Source organism: Nycticebus coucang, chromosome 5 (genome assembly GCF_027406575.1).
Source record: "Nycticebus coucang isolate mNycCou1 chromosome 5, mNycCou1.pri, whole genome shotgun sequence".
Classification (NCBI taxonomy): Eukaryota; Metazoa; Chordata; class Mammalia; order Primates; family Lorisidae; genus Nycticebus; species Nycticebus coucang.
Genome location: NC_069784.1, coordinates 119,066,129 through 119,085,821, shown reverse-complemented (window position 1 = coordinate 119,085,821; position 19,693 = coordinate 119,066,129). Strand labels below are relative to the sequence as shown.

At 40.8% G+C, this 19,693-nt stretch overlaps 1 protein-coding gene across 11 annotated transcripts in view; it reads left to right on the top strand.

Annotated features, from left to right (window-relative positions):
* HIVEP2 (HIVEP zinc finger 2) overlaps nt 1-14,711 on the top strand; it is a 191,872-nt gene extending 177,161 nt beyond the window's left edge. For all 11 annotated transcript variants that reach the window (XM_053591227.1, XM_053591220.1, XM_053591223.1 and 8 more), the window contains 4 exons: nt 1,469-1,644; nt 5,900-6,001; nt 6,984-7,879; nt 12,261-14,711. In XM_053591227.1, the coding sequence (XP_053447202.1) occupies nt 1,469-1,644; nt 5,900-6,001; nt 6,984-7,879; nt 12,261-13,085 (1,999 nt within the window). In that variant the 3' untranslated portion in view covers nt 13,086-14,711. The remainder of the gene's footprint in view (nt 1-1,468; nt 1,645-5,899; nt 6,002-6,983; nt 7,880-12,260) is intronic.
* The last annotated feature ends 4,982 nt before the right edge of the window (nt 14,712-19,693 follow it).

The following is a 19,693-nucleotide window of genomic DNA, read 5'->3' as shown; positions in this document are numbered from 1 at the left end:
AAGTAGATATTGTTGAGCTTAATTAAAATCTGTAGCAGAGTTGATATTTAAATATGTGGATAGATTTTCTCTTTAAAAACTCCTTCAATGGATGGATGATTAAAGTTAAACTTGCTTTTATTCTTGCTGGTTGGTTGATTTGCTGGGATAAAATAGGTTTGCAGTGCTCTTATATGAAAAAACTACAAATCTAATGCCTTTAAGTAAATCCACAGTGAATTAGGGCATTTTGCACGCCAGTTTACCTTTGGAAGTTATAAAAATAAATGCCTAAAGGAAATATCTTTCCAAGAATGACATCATTAGATGCATAATTCTAGTCTACCTGCAATTTAAGAGATAATGACGGTCATTGAATTATTCAGTACAATGCTATTGTGCTCTATGATAGATTGTGTTTTATTGCATTCTAAACAAAATGGAATGGTTGAGCACTGGATAGGTTTCTTCCTTTGATTATCAAAGGAAATGTTCAAGACTTTATTCATCTAACCAATTTATTAAACCAGATGACCTCATATAGCCTTTCAAACATCTTTATGAAATCCTTCTAGAAACAAATGCAAATTTGATTAAAAATAGAATCTTTAGTTTTCATTATATAACAGTACCTTTAAGAAGCCAACTGAAATTTAGACTTCACATTAGCGTACAGATTCCTGGTCTTTGGGAAGAACAGATCAAATCTGTAGATAACAGTTGGTGAGCAGAGCTCAGCCTGTGTAAACTAGAAATTTCTAAGGCACTCTTGTGCCAGGATTATAAAAATAGACCAGGAGCTTGCAATGAAGAATTCTATTATGAGTTATACTTGTTTTAAAGGGTTGTGTGTGTTGTACATGCACATTCTAGATGATGTAATGTTCACAGAAGACACAGGATGAACATGTTGGGATGGTTTTAGGTTGTCCCTTGGCTGGAGGCTATCCTAGAATCTGATCCAAAGGCCTGAAACTCATTTGAAGCCCATTTGAACATCTATTCTAGGGGTTCTCAAACTGCGGCCCACGGGCCACATGAGGCAGTGTGATTGTATTTGTTCCTGTTTTATTTTTTTACTTCAAAATAAGATATGAGCAGTGTGCATAGGAATTTGTTCATAGTTTTCTTTTTTAAACTATAGTCTGGCCCTCTGACAATCTGAGGGACAGTGAATTGGCCCCCTGTTTAAAAAAGTTTGAGGATGCCTGATCTATTCCCTAAGTATATAAATTTACACTTAGTAGGAGAGCCAATTCCATTTTGAATTCCATGTAGAATTACATTTTATTTACAGTGCCAAATCTATTATCTAGTTCTTCCAGCCACTTACTGCATAAATTTCACAGGCTTCATAGAAATAAAGTTGAGTAATTGTTTGTAAAACACTCGCATAAACATCAGCCATGCACATAATTAGCTTTTTGGTTTAATGTATAACATGCTAAGAATATTTGGAAACACACTGGAGTCCTTCATTTTTAAACAGGTATAAATCAAATGAAGATTATGTATATGTCAGAGGACGTGGACGTGGAAAGTACATTTGTGAAGAATGTGGGATTCGCTGTAAGAAGCCAAGCATGCTCAAGAAACACATTCGCACCCACACTGACGTTCGGCCTTACGTCTGCAAGTTATGTAACTTCGCCTTCAAAACGAAAGGTACAAGTCTGATATTTTTTGAGAGGAAAAATACCTTTCTTATGGCTACTTGCTATTCTGAATACTGTTTTATAACTAACCTTCATCAACAATAAGGTGGGGTTTTTTGTGAAAATATGACTCCATGTAATGTATTTTCTCCCCAGTGTAAGTGATGGAAGGTAAGTGAGACTGTGACACTCCTTATGATTTAGGTTCAGGCCAGTTGCCTCTGAAGGAAGTGGCTAAGAAATTGCCTGGATACGTATTATTACTTCATCTTGGAAATGTTGTGTGGTCTAGATAGTATTTGCCCCAGACTTGAAATATTGCACATGCATAGTGGTATTTGAAAAGCGAGGCAGCAGCCCGGAGGAAAACATGTGCTGTGGTCAGTTTCAAGATTATAAATAATGTAGAGATCCACAGATTCCCAGGTGGGCCCCTGCATCCACAGTTGCATTAATTATGCATAGAAATTTGAGAGCTTGTGTTCTGCGTATTTATCAGCACAGAGACGATTTCTTACTCTCAGGCCACAACTGTTAATCTCATAAAACTAAGACTTGCTTTGAAAAAGGGGGAAAAAAAAGGAATCTGTTTTTAACAGGTAGATTTATATAAAAATATTTAGTTCAGAAAGTTGCATTAGTTATATTTCTTTTTATAAAATCATGGAAATGTTTATAAGCCTGGTGATCTCAGAATATACACAGTTGTTGGGCGGCGCCTGTGGCTCAAGGAGTAGGGTGCCGGTCCCATATGCCGGAGGTGGCGGGTTCAAACCCAGCCCCGGCCAAAAACCACCAAAAAAAAAAAAAGAATATACACAGTTGTAACTTAGAGGTGGTTTTATTTTTGTAGAAATGTGTTGTTCATTAGATCTAATGAATACTGTAGGCACTTTCTCACCAATCTCACATCATTTCCAATTTTTTTAACTTTAAATTTGCATGTTAATTAATCTGCAATAATATCAATCAAGAAAAATAAATATCAAATGAAATAATCTTCAATAGAGAAATGTATATCTGTTTTTCTCTCATAGCCCCAAATCCTAAATTATTACATTGGTTCCAGATGCCTAAACGTGTAGCCTCTCACCCTATGTGTTTCGTCTTTATTAAAAAGCTATCTGGGTTGCAGGTATGCCTCCTTTGAAGCTAGAAAAGAAAGTGTTAATTTGCATTTCAAAAGAAATAAACACAAAGTCCTTTAAATAGAATCCACCTTTGTTCAATTAAGTTTTTTATATAAAATGTTACTGAGCGATTACCTTGAATATGAGAAAATAAAAACTTTGATTTGGGGACCTACCGCAAATACACTATTCATTGAAAACGATGAATGTCTTCACCGGGCATGGGAGTTTGCTGCTGGCATAATTGTGTGACAAAAATGACACGTTTCTAGATATTTAAAAAAATCAAATTAAGTCTGGCTCTGAACCATCATCCTGGAATTTTAGCAGGAAACCATTTCTTTTTGGTCATTATTAGAAGTTCCTTGTCACCCTTTGGGAATGGGCAAATGTCTCAGAATCTTAAAATGAGCAAACATCCTGGGAAACCTTGTCAGTGTTCATCTCCAATGCCTATTGTCCACCCTCCCATCATCATCCAGGCTTACATCAAGTGCCCTTGAAACACCAGTGCCTTCTGCTCTAATACATTACTGCAGAAAGCTGGTGCCTTCAACCACCCGAAGCCTGGGTAGAATTGTTCCAGATCCCTGTTGCTAACTATAAACCTATTCTGAAGATGGAAGCCCCAAACCTGACTATCCTTGGGATGGGCAGAGAGAAAAATGTAGAAGAAACACATTTAAAAATCTGAATAAGTGATCTTGGATAACAAAGACATCTGTACCAGAATGTTTATTGTAGCCCAATTCATAATTGCTAAGTCACGGAAGAAGCCCAAGTGCCCATCGACCCATGAATGGACTAGCAAATTGTGGTACATGTATACCATGGGATACTGTGCAGCCTTAAAGAAAGATGGAGACTTTACCTCTTTCATGCTTACATGGATGGAGCTGGAACATATTCTTCTTAGCAAAGTATCTCAAGAATGGAAGAAAAAGTATCCAATGTACTCAGGCCTACCATGAAGCTAATTTATAGCTTTCACATGAAGGCTATAACCCAACTATAGCACAAGCATCTGGGGAAAGGGCCAAGGGAGGGGAAGCGGGGGGAGTCAGGGTGGAGGGAGGGTAATGTGTGGGGCAACAACTATGGTGCATCTTAGAATGGGTACAGGCGAAACCTACTAAATGCAGAATACAAATGTCTACACACAATAACTAAAAAAATGCCATTAAGTCTACGTTGAACAGTTTGATGAGAATATTTCAGATTGTATATGAAACCAGCACATTGTACCTCTTGATTGCACAAATGTACACAGCTATGATTTAACAATAAAAAAATAAATAAAAATAAAAATCTGAATAAATGATCTTGGCATACAGCATTCACACCCATACGCATCTTCAGTGCTCTTACACTCTGGCAGAAGCAAATGATTTCCATTAATTTAGAGATAAATGTAATTATTTAAGAATTCTTGATAAGTCTGTAAAATTTTGGAGGTCTTTAAAAAATTATAGATATAGGGTGGCGCCTGCGGCTCAAGGAGTAGGGCGCCGGTCCCATATGCCCGAGGTGGCGGGTTCAAACCTAGCCCCAGCCAAAAACCAAAAAAAAAAAAATTATAGATATAATTTTTTGATAAGCAAGAATAATGGAGGCCTGGGAATATTTATTTATGTTTGGAATTATCAAAATAGCAGGGAAAATCTTGTGTGGAAGCAGTAAGTAAATAATATGGGAATATTAGTAAAATAATAAACAACAGTGTCCTGATTTAGAATTGTGGTTCATATAGTGCATCAATGGTAAGCTAAGCTCCCCTGCAAGAGGATAAAATTATTTCAGCAAGCATGAGTTTCCACCAAGATTTCAGGGGACCTTAAAGCATTTGTTGGCACATTGCTAATGCATTGTTTTCACTGAAGTGGATGTCAGGGCTATTTACAACTGAATTAGTTCCTGAATCTCTTTTGAGAAGTCATATGATATAGAATTATATATACATACAAGTTGTATTTTGTCTTCTTCTATACATCTTGGATCAAGGGTGATTGGGTCAGTGTTTTAAAAACTTCTCACATTTCAGGGGCAGCACCTGTGGCTCAAAGAAGTAGGGCGCTGGCCCCATATGCCGGAGGTGGCGGGTTCAAACCCAGCCCTGGCCAGAAACTGCAACAACAACAACAAAAAAAACCTTCTCACATTTCATATAGCAGTTATATAAATCTATATATACACACGTATACACACACACATATATACATCATCATCATCATTTTGACATCTGACATGAAACCTTTTTTCTTAGAATGATAGGATTCTCAAGATAAAAAGGGAAATATTGGTGCTCCAAAATTTTAGAAACTCTTGTCATAAAGTTTGCAAACTTATGCCAGACAGATACTAAATACTGGGAGTAGGCTCCGTCTGAATAGTTAGCTGGTTATGTTTGCAGTTAGCTGTAATAGTTTGCATGGATCTTTGAATGCCCTGACAAGGTTAATCCTCCCACTAGGTTTGTATATTTTTCCTTCTGACCAGTGAGGGTTCTTGAAAGTTAATCTGTATCTGATCAGTGCCAGGAGGACTGGGGCCTGATGGTTGTGCTGAGGAGGATTGTTTCAGATCAGTTTATATTGCTCTGTTTACATGGAGTCCCAGAAGGCTGCCCGTTGGAATAGACATGAGAATCCGTCCCAGGCAGGAAACCTTGGGACACCCCTCCCCCTACGCTTCCCTCCCCTCTTGCTTAGAGCCTACTCTTAGAAAGATGTGGCCCTTGGCTTCCACCTATTGTATAGAGTAGTGGTTCTCAACCTTCCTAATGCCGCGATGTATTTCAAAGGGGTCGCCACCCACAGGTTGAGAACTGCTGGTCTAGAGTAAAGTAAACCTAAGATTGGGTTTACTCAATCTTACCCTCAATTTACCCTCAATCTTACCCTCAATTTACCCTTTACTCAATTTACCCTCAAAGCTTTGAGGGATTAATATCATCAAAAACCAGATTGTTCTTCTTAAGGTTGAAGCAAGGGGTAGTAGGTAGAAACAAATCTATGTTATGCCATGAGTATAATGAATTAGTTCGTTTCATATTGAATTTTGAGAAATCATCCCATTTTGATAATCAATTAATTTCTCTCTCTGTCTCTCTCTATTTCTTTTGGCTTTGTTTTCTAGGAAACCTAACAAAACATATGAAATCTAAAGCACACATGAAGAAATGCCTGGAACTGGGAGTCTCAATGACATCAGTGGATGACACAGAAGCTGAGGAGGCAGGTATGTCACGATCAGTCGAACGCCCTCTTCCCTGTGCTCACTGCAGCTCTGGGTGGCCGAGATGGGGAAATAAGTTTAGACATTTTTAAAAACTGATCGTGTTTCATTCTATTAAATACCAAATATAGAAAATAATCGCTTGAGCAACAGTGAGACCCCGAGTCATGGAAAAAATGGAAAAACCCAGCCGGGTGCTGCAGCGAGCACCTGTAATCCCAGTGGCTTCCGGAGGCTGAGGCAGCGGGGTGCCCGCAGCCCGAGTCTGAGGTTGTGGTGAGCTACCACGCCCACTGCACTCTGCTCAGGGGCATAGGGTGGGACCCTGTCTCAACAACAACAACAAAAAAAAAGAAATCTGACACATTGGATTGCTTAAAACCTATCGAGAAGAAATAAATGCATTTAACTTTTGACTCTGGGGAAAAGAAAAAGGGCTTGCATGAAAATACTTCTCTCCAGAGCCATGAAGGAAATATAATTCTACTTGCTTTGTAATAGTGATTTAAATTTTATGAAGCTTTTGCAGAAATTTGAAAGGCATTTGAATGTGTTATTATTCCTCTTAAGAGGAAACCCAGTAGAACAAAATCCATCATTAAGCTCAGTAGAGAACCTGGCGGTTGACCAACCCTCTTGAGATATACCACTTATGTGGAAGTTTATACCTGAATCTGTAGAGATAGGTGATTGCTTTTCTCTGTCCCCTAGTATATTCGTTAACATTAGCTATATGATGTAGGGTGATGTCTGAGGCATCCTTATTGTAAGAATGGAGATGAAACCAAATAGATACATCAAAAGATCAGAACTAATCTTTTGGGTCATCCAGCTAAGTCCCTTGTGAGAGTTATAGGAGTTTAGATACACCTGTCTCTGGGGGCTGGAAGGTTGGGGAAAGCTTTTGGAAAGAGACAAGGCCTAAATAAGCTCCTATCCTTGACATTTGGATCTTGACCTCCATTAACCTATTCAATTGTTTCAGAAAATATGGAAGATTTGCACAAAGCAGCTGAGAAGCATAGCATGTCCAGCATTTCTACTGATCACCAGTTCTCAGATGCAGAGGAATCGGATGGTGAGGATGGAGATGACAACGATGACGATGATGAAGATGATGATGACTTTGATGACCAGGGAGATCTAACACCAAAAACAAGATCAAGAAGCACCAGTCCTCAGCCTCCTAGATTCTCTTCCTTGCCTGTGAATGTTGGCACCGTGCCTCATGGGGTCCCTCCGGATAGTTCCCTGGGACATTCTTCATTGATCAGCTATTTGGTTACATTACCAAGTATCCAGGTTACTCCGCTTATGACACCAAGTGACTCGTGTGAAGATACCCAGATGACAGAATACCAGAGGCTTTTCCAGAACAAAAGTACAGACTCGGAACCAGACAAAGACAGGTTGGACATACCTAGTTGTATGGATGAGGAGTGCATGTTGCCTTCAGAGCCTGGCTCCTCTCCCAGGGACTTCTCACCCTCCAGCCGTCATTCCTCACCAGGATATGATTCTTCACCCTGTCGAGATAATTCACCAAAGAGGTACCTGATACCCAAAGGAGATTTATCTCCCAGAAGACATTTATCACCAAGGAGAGAGCTGTCACCCATGAGACATCTTTCACCGAGAAAGGAAGCTGCATTGAGAAGAGAGATGTCCCAAAGAGATGTTTCACCAAGAAGGCATTTGTCCCCAAGAAGGCCACTGTCTCCTGGGAAAGATATCACAGCCAGAAGAGACCTCTCTCCCCGAAGAGAGAGAAGATACATGACCACCATAAGAGCACCATCTCCCAGAAGGGCTTTATACCACAACCCACCATTGTCCATGGGGCAGTATTTGCAAGCAGAGCCAATAGTATTGGGGCCTCCTGTAAGTGTTATTTGCTTTCTCTTTCTAATATATAAGTTGGAGCACCTTGGAGCCTGTTGATAACATGTTAGTGTGGAATTTATTATAACATGGATATCTCTCCTGGGCAGAAGTGAACTTGGTTATTGAAAATAGCAGGAAGACTTTTTTGTTCTATCACACATCACATGCTATTGTAAGTTGCATAGCCATGGCGTTACTCCAAACATAGTATTGCATCCAAGCAGTACTGCATTTTTAGCTGGGAACAGGTGAGGCCTTTCTGAAGGCTTTCTAAGCTAAACTAATTATAGACATGAGCTGAAACCTTTATGAGTCAAAAAAGAGAAGGCTTTGGGCGGTGCCTATGGCTCGAAGGGGTAGGGCGCCGGCCCCATATGCTGGAGGTGGCAGGTTCAAATCCAGCCCCGGCCAAAAACAGCAAAGAAAAAAAAAAAAAGAGAGAGAAGGCTTTAAAATGCCACGGTTGCACAGATAGACACTCACAGGGACCTTAGGGGGCAGGGTGTCCATGTGTAACTAACTCTTCACCAGGTAAAGATTCCAATGCAGTCGTAAGCCTTGACTTTCCAACACTTTCAATGTTTAATACCTTGCCCACCATGGGTGGACATGTGACACTGGTCGGGTCTGAGGACAGAAGAGAATGACACACACTTTGATGTTTATGATTCAAAGGCCTGAACATATCAGTTTTTCTTGCCATTATTACCACTGAGTGTATTTGCTGAGTGAAAGCCTGGGCCCAAGGAAAATCGGAAGTCAGGCAAGCAGGGGAGATTTCTGTGACAAGCCTTCATTATAAATTAGGGTAACAGCAATAGCAATCTGGGTTGCATTTAAACAGCAGGTTTAATGCAAATCCATGAAAAAGCACCTGTCCTGACTCATTCCATGGCACAACATACCCTGATGTCACTTTAAGTTTGTGCAGGATTTTTAAAGAATGAATGAAGTCAGGCACTTAACATAGACAGAGCAATGGAACCTTTGGGGTTAGTGTCTTTTCAGTGTCTGTTGATTTCCTGTCTCCATTCTTGTCTCCCTTGCTCCGGATTTCTGCTGTCATGTGCACCAGCACCATCCTTCCCAGCTAGAGGAAGCACTGCCAGCTCCCAGTTCTGCCTCATCACTGTCCTGGTGGCCAGTTCCCTCCCTCTCGTGACTGTCCACCCCTGCATCATAAGCTCAGCTTGTCATTTTTAAACATTAGGGAAGCTACTGCATTCTCTGCTCCCCTGCCCCAAACCCCTCTTTTCAGAAGCCTGGTACCAACTTCATCTTGATGGTGCACATCCTGCAGATACATGAATAGCAATCAGGATGTAATTTATTTGCCAAGCTAATAAATTAGCAAGCTGAGAAAAAAGACGTACATTTCCCCAAGTGTCTTTAAAAAAATAGAAGGAGAGTCTTGGCAAAAGTAGAAAGGAGGGTACTTGGGTGGATCATGTCATTGCAGCCAAACAGAGAACCATAAATCCTCGAGTCATGGGATAGCAAGTCTGGGGTGGCAGATGTTTTCATTGTTTGCTTTCTCACACCATTCTGAGGGGCAGGGGAGATTTGTCATCTTTCTGTGACGTGTGGACAAGATTCTTATAGTCAGAGCAGAACAGAATTGACAATGCTGAGAGGTGTTTCTCCTGATTGCTGTGACAGATGATGGCCCCCCCCTCTCTGAATAATGTATGAAAATATCAAGTTGTAATAATTCTTAAACATAATCCTTTTCATAAAAATTCCATGGTTAACATTGGTGGAGGCTGTTCAGGACAGTGACTGTGAAGGGACCTTGTTGTCCTACAGGACAAACTCATATTCTGGCTCAGTCTGGATTGGTGGGGATTACAGTGAGGAGATGTGGAGGTGATGATCATTTCTGCCCCAACACCCTCTGGTTAGTTTTTATTTTAGAATAGATGATAGAATAAAAAGGTAAGAGTCTTTATTCATTCATTCAATAAATATTTTTGAGAGTCTACTTTGTGTGACTCGGGAATGAGAATGAAATGATGTTCTAGCTTCCAGCCTTATCTTTTTTTTAAGCAAATACATATCCTTTTCCATTTTCAAAATTTTGGTAGGTAAATAGCAAAAAAGAAAGGTATGCCTGGGTCTTCAGTATGCTATGTAGGTGAAGATTGCGTCCAGGGAAATGGTCGACATTCAGTTTTATCTTTGTTATCTGTAAGTCACATAACCTCTTGGCCACAGTTTTTTAGCCTGTTAGTGGCAGTGAGGAGGTGAGCTGTGCAGATTTCTATCCCTGGAAGAAAGTGCCATTCAGCTGTAAGGAAAGCAAAGCAAAGGGCTGCCAGCCTCCTGCTGGGATGTCAGCACCTTCAGGATGGGCTTATTTTTCAAGCCAAAGCCATGTTCACCCTGCAGCCCTAGCCAAAGGCAAGCATAGATAGCTCACCTCTCCTTCACCTTCAAGTGAATCAGTCCCCTGCTCCCCACTGCCCCCCAGGAGGCTCTCTCACCCCACACTTTCAGGATAAGTCCTATTTCCAGTTTGAATAAGGCGTAGTCCAGAGCAGGGTAAGGGCCAAGAATGGCAGAGAGCAGGAGAAGTAATGCATAATTTATAGTTCCTGAGCCATTCTCGCAGTCTAAACAGAACTAGAGGGATCCCCAACGTTATAGACTAGAGCATTCATTTAGAACTGAAATGTCTTTGAAATGAATTAAAACTTTTTGGCGGGAAAAGTGTCCAGGAGAGAGACCCCCTTAAGCTCTTAAGCTCTCAAAAAAATTAAAACAAAACAAAAGAGTTCCTTTTAAATAACAATCCATTAAAAGAATGAATCTCAGTAATTGAAATCTGATAAGCTTGTTAAAACTCAATAATCTGACAGCTGGAGTTATATTGCACTCCAGAAATAGCACAGAAAATAAATTCTCCATTTTCAGGCCTGGGACAATAAAATCTGAAATTCTGGCCCAAAATCTTAGGGTGTGTAACCTTTAATTCGCTAATAGTCAAGAAGATACTTAAGTGGAAAATGTAAACAGAAGAATAGGCATGATCAACTTGGTTCCTAGCTATGTAGCTGAATCGAAGTCAACTTTTTAAAATACTTAATGTTAAGTACTTCTCTTAAAGATAGTTTCCTTACATAAACTTCCAGTGATAAAAGATTTAAATGGCCTTGATTTGTGATTTGATAAAGAAGCTGATCTTCTGTGCTAAACATCTTTTCAGCAGGAATTTGCTCCTTTAGACCAGTGTCTTGAAACCAGTTTGTGGATCCCACCATGTTGTCATCTGTTCTGTGGAAAACTTTTTTAAAAAGCCAGTTTCTAAGCTCATCACTCCAGTTATACTTATCAACACTTAAGAAAAATATTTTAAAAACTGTCTAGTATATAAACAGATGGTAATCTTTTCATTTCCTTTTGAATTAAAAAATATATATTATTAATGTTTGGTAGTGTTTTTTGCTTGATAAACTTTTCCTAATATTTATCCATTATTTACTTTTCATTCTCTCTCATGGAAAAAACAGTGAAAATGTGTCTTTGTACCAAGTGGAAAATTTACGGAATGCTTTATTACCTTGCTTTTTAACATGTTAACTGCCATGTCAGTAGTTGTATTTAACTTAGACTAGATTTGAGCCTGGGGACTTGTGAAGCATATATAACTCACAGGTCTCTTTCACATTGACTGCCACTCTAGAAAAAAAAAATTGTTTCCTTGGGGCCATGGTTTAATTAGTTTAAGAGGTGTTTGAGTTATATACATTTCATAAGGCCCTAGGCTCACAAATAGTGAGTTAAATACAACTCAAATGGTAGTTAATGTGCTTGATCTAATAAAAAAAACTCCATGGCCCCAAGGGGGGAAAAAATCTCTTTTCTAGTATGGCAATCAATGTGTTAAAAACAAAAGTAAACTTTTCACAGGCCCGCACCTTTACTCAAGAAAATTATATAGGCCCGGGTTGGTGGCTCACACCTGTAATCCTAGCACTGTGCTCTGGGAGGCTGAGGCAGGAAGAGCCTTGAGCTCAGTAGTTTGACACCAGCCTAAGTAAAAGTGAGACCCTATCTGTACTAAAAATAGAAAAATGAACCAGGCATTTTGGCAGGCTCCTATAGTCCCGACTCACTTGAACCCAGGAGTTTGAGATTGCTGTGAGCTAGGCTGATGCCACTGCACTCTAGCCTGGGCAGTAGAGTGAGACTCTGTAAAGGAGATTATCCAGGACACAGGGAAATCTCTTTTACTTGGAAAAATGAAAAATTGATGAAAGGATTAGGTAGTGAAGCCTTCTTAGGCAGTGAGTGTGTGAGTGAATGGATGGGATAGCTTGATGTGGGGATGAGGAGTGGCAGCCTCTGAATTGTGTGTTCTCTTTGTTCCCCTGAGCAGAATTTAAGAAGAGGATTACCTCAGGTTCCCTACTTCAGTCTCTATGGAGACCAAGAAGGTGCTTTTGAACATCCAGGCTCCAGCCTTTTCCCTGAGGGTCCCAATGACTATGTCTTCAGTCATCTTCCACTCCACTCCCAGCAGCAAGTGCGAGCTCCCATCCCCATGGTGCCCGTTGGTGGGATCCAGATGGTCCACTCCATGCCGCCAGCCCTTCCCGGTTTACACCCGCCACCCGCATTGCCTCTGCCCATGGAGGGCCCCGAGGAGAAGAAGGGCGCGTCGGGGACTTCCCTCCCCAAGGACCCGCCATATGCGCTCTCCAAGCCGCAGGAGAAGCGCGCTCCGCGCACTGGGCAGTCTCCCGGCCCGTCCAGCTCTCCCTCCTCCCCGCGGCTGCTGACCAAGCAGAGCACTTCGGAAGACAGCCTCAACGCCACGGAGCGGGAACAGGAGGAAAACATACAGACGTGCACAAAAGCCATTGCCTCTCTCCGGATCGCCGCAGAAGACGCAGCTCTGCTCGGGGCGGATCAGGCGGCGCGGGGCCCGGAGCCCCACCAGAAACCCTCGGCAAGTGTCCACGTTAGCATTAGACACTTTAGTGGGCCGGAGCCGGGCCAGCCCTGTGCCTCGGCCACCCACCTGGACTTGCATGATGGTGAAAAGGACAACTTGGGTACATCACAGACTCCATTAGCTCACTCCACGTTTTACAGCAAGAGTTGTGTGGATGACAAACAGTCAGACTCTCACGGCGGCAAGGAATTACCGTCAAGCACAGAAGGCAAAGAACCTTCATCAGAAAAGAGTCAGCTACATTGATCCGAGATGCATGGAGACTTTCATATCCACATTTTCCCATTTTTGTTTTTGTTTTTCTAGAAATAGAAGTAATCAAGTTTATAGCATGCCTGTCCTAAGTTACAGTAGTTTGCTATTATATATACTTTTGTTATAACAAAAGAATTAGGTAAATTAACACGTCATCATGAGCCTGACCAAAACAAAATTTGAAATTAACCTATTGGGTCTGGTACTTTTAAAATTGTACAGATGTTTGTGCCTTTTCTTTACTTTGCTTATATTCTTATAAGCATTTTTTAGCAGTAATTTGTACATATTTTAGAATTTGTGTATCTGCTTTGTAATAAATGTAATTTCTTTCCTTTTTTGGACACTTGGATCTAAATGATGTAAAGCAAAACAGCATCAATATATATGTGAGGTTGCACTAAAACATATTTTTATATGATTAAAACTGAACAGCTTTTATGTACAGCTCTGATTCTGTAATACTAATATTTATTTACTTTGTTTCATAAATTGTACATTTTTTCTTAATGTTGTGGATTGCTTTTCTATGTGAAGCATGGGATTTACTGTTGCGTACTTAGAACAAAAAATGTACATTGTAAACAAGATATTTAAACTAGAGTATCTTATTCTGCACTTATGCATTAGTTAAAAAAAAGATAAAGGATGTATCAGTCAGTTCTTAACTCTTGTATATTTTTTTGTCTCTTGTTCCCTGGATTGACTATAACTTAAGTGCTGATTGTGATTTTAAACTGATAGTACCGTAAAGCATTAAAGTAAATGACGTGCTATTGTGAGTTTTTTCAAAGCTTTATAAATCAGTTATAAATAATATTAAAAGTATTTGGTCTTATGTGAACATGTTGATCTATATACGCATCTAAAAATATGGGAAAACATTCCGCCCCATGTAAATATGTACAAGTGCATCACTGGTACAATTTTATGTAACTCAGTTGGACACTAGGTTGCCAGAGACCTATGCTAGGGTGTCTTTAAAAATTAAAGTGACAAAGCACATGGGACTGTGTAGAGCTTGGTTATCGGCCGGCCCGGTGGCTTGGCAGGCAGTGCTGTGCGCTGCCTTGGAGAGAACGTGGGCTTGTAAGTCTCCTTGGTTCTTGCTGCACAGGATGGTGACTGGAACTAAGGCTATCCAAGAGGGGTCGCACTTGGACTCTGAAGGTGGGGTGTGGCAGCAGGGATGGGGGGTGGATACTGGCTCCCCAGCTCTTCCTGTCAGCCAGTCCACGTGATCACAGGGTTAACATCAGCATTAGGGGAGGTCACCTTACCCTTTTGAATAGGGAAGAGTGTCACACTCCTGGCTATCTCAGGGGGGATGGGGAAAGAATCTTTCAAGGGCAAAGAACTCCTGGAAGGATGATGTCTGTTGTATATGACATTCAGAAGGGCTTTTGGACAGTGTGGAAAGTGGGTAGAGCCTTTGTAGGTCCAGAAGGGTGGAAGAGAAGGGGTACAACGTGCACACACACACGTGTGCGCAAACACACAACCTGGGTTATCTTTGTGCTATATAGTGGATTATAATTCTGTGAAACCAAGTTTGTATACTGAATTACATTAAGGAGTGTTCTTTAAAAAGAGAAATAAATATACAATTACATGCTTGAGGTGTCTAGTTCTTACGTGTTGCTTTACCTTGTAATTTCCCAGCTTCATTTTTTAAAAACCTGTGGTACTACTGACATCCCATTGGTACTTTTAATCACTCGTCTCTGTAGGTCTGGAGGTACCTGAGGAGGAGTGCTCTGACCAAGTCGGAAGGCAGTCATTGCTTCCACAGGACATCCGAGTAGAACCCAGTGGTCACCGCAGTGTGGTCCTGAGATACGGGCACACCCAAACATAAGCACAGTGCTGGGCAGCTTACCATCGTGTCTGAACAGAGCCATGAATAAAGCCAACTCTCTCTCGGTCTGTACTAGTGTCTGAAATTCCACTTAGGAACCCTCTCTGCTGAGGTGACTGAAGTCTAAAACTGGCTGAAATATACCATGATATTTGAAATATACCATGATAGCCACAAATCACACTTTTTTATTATAAAGAGTAGAACCTTTTGGATAACACAAGCAGAAGTTCATGAAATGTAAAAATCTATCAGTCTTAAAACTATAAAAATCTCACCTTGGTGGATTTACAACTTAACTACTTTATTTTGTGAACCAGACTCTGTGTTTTTAAAGTATGTTTTACCCAGGTGAATTAAAGGTCAACGCAGAAAGCCTAATATCTGTCTCTTACCAAGAAGAGTCTGTGAAAATTTATGCAAAGTATGCAGGGTGATTTATGTGTGTTATTTCTCATTGATGTGTGTGTGAGAGAGAGAAAGATGAAGAGAGATCGACCCCAGACCACATCAAATCCATCTTTGTTTTCTCTTCTATCTGATTTATTACGTAGTCACTCATTCATTCATAAAACCGGTTTTAGTGCCAACTATAAACTGGGTATAATGATGATGCCCATGATCATTAAGAATGAACAAGAGGGTATTCTTGCCATCAACAAACTTGGTAAATACAAGAGATATATATGTGAGTAAATGTTTATAAAATAATTGTACATTTGGTGTGATTTGTGGTCCCAAAGGAGAGATCAGTCTTCCTGTTGAGACCAGGAAGAGGGAGACTTCATCACAGAAGTAGCATTGGAATGAAGTCTTCAAGCAATATATTGACTCATTCAAAATATTTTTTTCATCAACTACACTGGGACACTGCTATGTGTGGTAGGAGTACAGTGCTTAAAAAAAAAAAAAAGCAGATGAAGTCCTTACCCTCATGGGGAAAGTGCATATTAGTCGATCAGAGATGTGCAGAACGGTAAACTCAAAATGTAAGATGTAGGTGGCTCTCTGGGCATATGGCAGGGTGGTGCCCGGCTAAGCTAGAAGGGATATTAAAATTTGATGTCAAGTGCCCTTGTTATTACTGTTGCTATTCTAATTATTATTATTTGGGGATAAAAAAAATCACTCAGTGTGGAGGTGATGGATTTGAGGATGGAGAATGAAGATAGGGAGACCAGTTGAAAGAATTATAAAGTGATGTCATTCCACGGAAATAAAGGCAACAGCAATCCAAACATTAGGGAGCTAAAGAAATAAGGGGAAGTTTTGCTTAATGAAGAATTGATAGGGTGGCACCTGTGGCTCAAGTAGTAGGGCACCAGTTCCTTATACCAGAGGTGGTGGGTTCAAACCTGCCCCCAGCCAAAACTGCAAAAAAAAAGAATTGATAATAGCTCAGCTGATTTGATGCTGGATATCAAAAAGATGGGGGAGTGAAAGATAATGACTTTTTTACCTGGGCAATGGAATGACTGTGATGTCATTAGTCTGCAAGACACAGTGGATTTGTAGGCGATGCAGGTAAAGAAATTAGCTCCCCTTAGCAGAGTGGAAGGAGGCGTTCAAGCTCAAACAAGTGCAGCCTGAGCTGGAGACTGGTTTGTCAGTCCTTGTCATTGGTCAAAGCCAAGAGTGCTGACGGGATGAACTTCCCCAGGGTGTATGAAGGGGTAGAGAGGAAGTTTGAGAATTTCCAATAATAGACAAAGAACATGAGAGCCAGCAAAGATAAACTTCAGATGCCAACACATCTCCCATGTTCAGCTCTAATGATACTTAATTTCATGATATTGTTGAAAACTTAATTTTCATAAGAACTTAAAAAACAAAACCTTAAAAACAATTTTTTGAGGAAAAAACCCCAACACTATTTGTGGAATTATCTATGGTATTTCCTTAGTAGTGTAACGGAAGCTCTATTATTAATCAGCTAATTAGAAATTATTAAATGAACCTGGCATTTACAAATGTCTTTTCCAAAGCCTGTGGTCTACAAAAGTTACGTGAAGTTTTTAGGGAGACATAGGTGGTTCACTGCAGAACCAAAGCTAAAACTCACTCAGGTCACCTCACTCTGTCTAGGGTTTCTGATTGTTTATGCTCTACTCATTTATATCAGAATTACAGTCACAACAATTTACAGTGCAAGTTGCTAGGGTTGCATGAACTCAGAATAATACAAAACACACAAAGCCCATTTCTGCTCTGGGTGATTAAGGTTACTGTTAGTTTAGAATATGTTACTAAATATGGCTGTTTTCCCAGGGGTTGTTTGGCATCACATAGAACGTAAGTTCCCATTAATCTCTCAATGTAGAGAAACATACACTTACTCAGACTCCATAGGCAGTAATAAACCAGGTTTGGCCATGTAGCAGTACTGACGAACAGAAAAAATTGCAGAAATTTTTCTATTTGACATTAAAAAGTGCCTAAATATTAACAAGGAGAAGGTGCCAACCCTTGCTTTTCTAGAGAACTCTGTATGGATCATTTTATGTGTATAGACCCATTGCTTCCCAACAACTAGGGTCACCTTTAGAAATATACACTGGCCATCAAAATGAATCCATCAAACCAACAGATTTCCTCTCACTGAGTATCTAAATTCTATTTCCGATTTGGCAACAGACCTTTGGCATGTTTTGTATTTCAGGTACATTCCAACCTTTGTTACCTTGTTGAAATACAAGTTTAATAAGTATGGTTTGGCTGGGTGCAGGGGCTCACTTCTGTATCCTAGCACTCTGGGGGGCGGAGGCATTTGGATTGCCTGAGTTCATGGCTTCAATACCAGCCTGAGCCAGAGCAAGAGACCTTGTGTCTAAAAATAGCCAGGCATTTGTGGTGGGTACCTGTAGTTTCAGCTACTTGGGAGGCTGAGGCAAGAGACTCACTTGAGCCCAATAGTTAAGATGCTATGGCACACTACGGACAGTAACAAAGTGAGACTCTTCGAAAAATTTCATTTAAGAAAAATAACAATAGAATGATAAATGATGATACATTTTATTAATTTGTTAAAAATTATGTTAATAAATGAAGTATTCTAAAATGACGCTTTCTATCATAGAATGACATCAGTGATCAGCTCATATCTCCCAAGAGAAAAGTTTTTAAAGGTCCTATAGGACCTCTCCAGTGGGAACAAAGCTTGGGGTTACCTAAATAACTAATGCCTATTTGGATCAACAGACAACACAGCAAAAGCTATGGGGGCCAAAGCTCTACTCTGAGCACTTGGTCTGCCAATAAAAGCTGCATTTACAACAAAGTTCCCAGCTCTGGAAAGGGCGAGTCCCATAGAATCATGTCTTGAGCATCTCTTAGGAAGAATCTGTCTTGATTTCCACACAGGACTTTAAGACACCAATATTCAATTCTAGGAATATTCTTTGTCATGACCTGAGGGTAGGCAGTGGTATAAGACTTTGAGACTTAAAAACTGCTCTCCCTGAATTGATGTTTCGTCATTGTACCACGTAGGGAAAAACTACACACACACACTCGGTACATAGGTCCAGGGACCCAGCCCCCTTTATGGGCCCAGCATCCCTGCACAAAATCAGTTTTAGCTAACGATAGTGCTGTGTGCTTGCCCTGTGTTAAGTGCTTTCATCTGTTCACTGGTTTCATAATCACCAAACTGAGGGAACTAATGTGTTTAAGTTTTCCCAGCTAGTACATAGAAGAGGCAGCTAGGCTCTATAGCAGCACAGTCCAAAAGAACTTTCTGCATGATAAAAATGTTCCATATGTGTATTTTTTGATACAATAGCCTCTAGCTGCATGTGGCTACCAGGTATTGAGCATTTGAAATGTGGTGAGTGCCACTGAGAAAGAGCACTTTTAATTGCATATGATTATATTTAATTTAAACTGCAGGAGCCACATGTGGCTGGTGGCTCCTGAATTGGACAGCCGCTTCTGGAGGCCACACCCCCGCACAGTGCACCTGCTTCCCTGCACACCTCCAAGGCACTTATCTATTTGACGAGCGGTGAGTTCCCATCTCAGCCTGGCTCTGTTCTTGTGTACAATAATAACAACAACCACAGAATGAAACAAGAACAAAAGAAACCTGCTATCATAGAACTTGGGTTCAGAGCTCACTACTACATGTCCAGTTAAGGATGCTGGTTGAGTTTTGAACCTCAGTGGTCACTCACTCGAGCAGAAACAGCCACAGCACGAGGCAGGCAAGCTCTTGATAAGCAGCTCTTCCTCCTCACCTTGGAAATCTCTGGTAAAAGCTGGGATGGTGACTATATCCTCTTCACAGACCCGAGGTGGGATCTCCCCACTCTGCCTTAGTCTAAGTGCATACACCACCCCCACCCCACAGGCGTGGGGGAGAAATGCACTGGGCTCCAAGGGGCCCCTTACTCAGGAGGTGGACGTCTGTGGGGGGAGCTGCCTGCCCCCGGCCCAGGAAGTCCTGCCTGGCTTCTCTGCTGTTCACAGGTAAGTGGAAAGTAGAAGAAAAGAGTCAACCTAGAAGTTTTGTCTTGATGTCATTGCTCAGCTCTACCATTTCTTCTCCCATAATAATGAAGGGGGTGGAGGAAGGAAAGAAATCGTGGGGGATGTTCCTTCTTCCACCTGAGGTGCCATGCTGACTCTTAAAGGGGGTCCTGCAGGAAAACGCCTCTCCTTGCCACAGTTTACTGGTCTAAGTAGCCAACCTGTTGACAATTATACTGTGAATTATTCCCTCTTTGTAGAAAAATTGCCATCA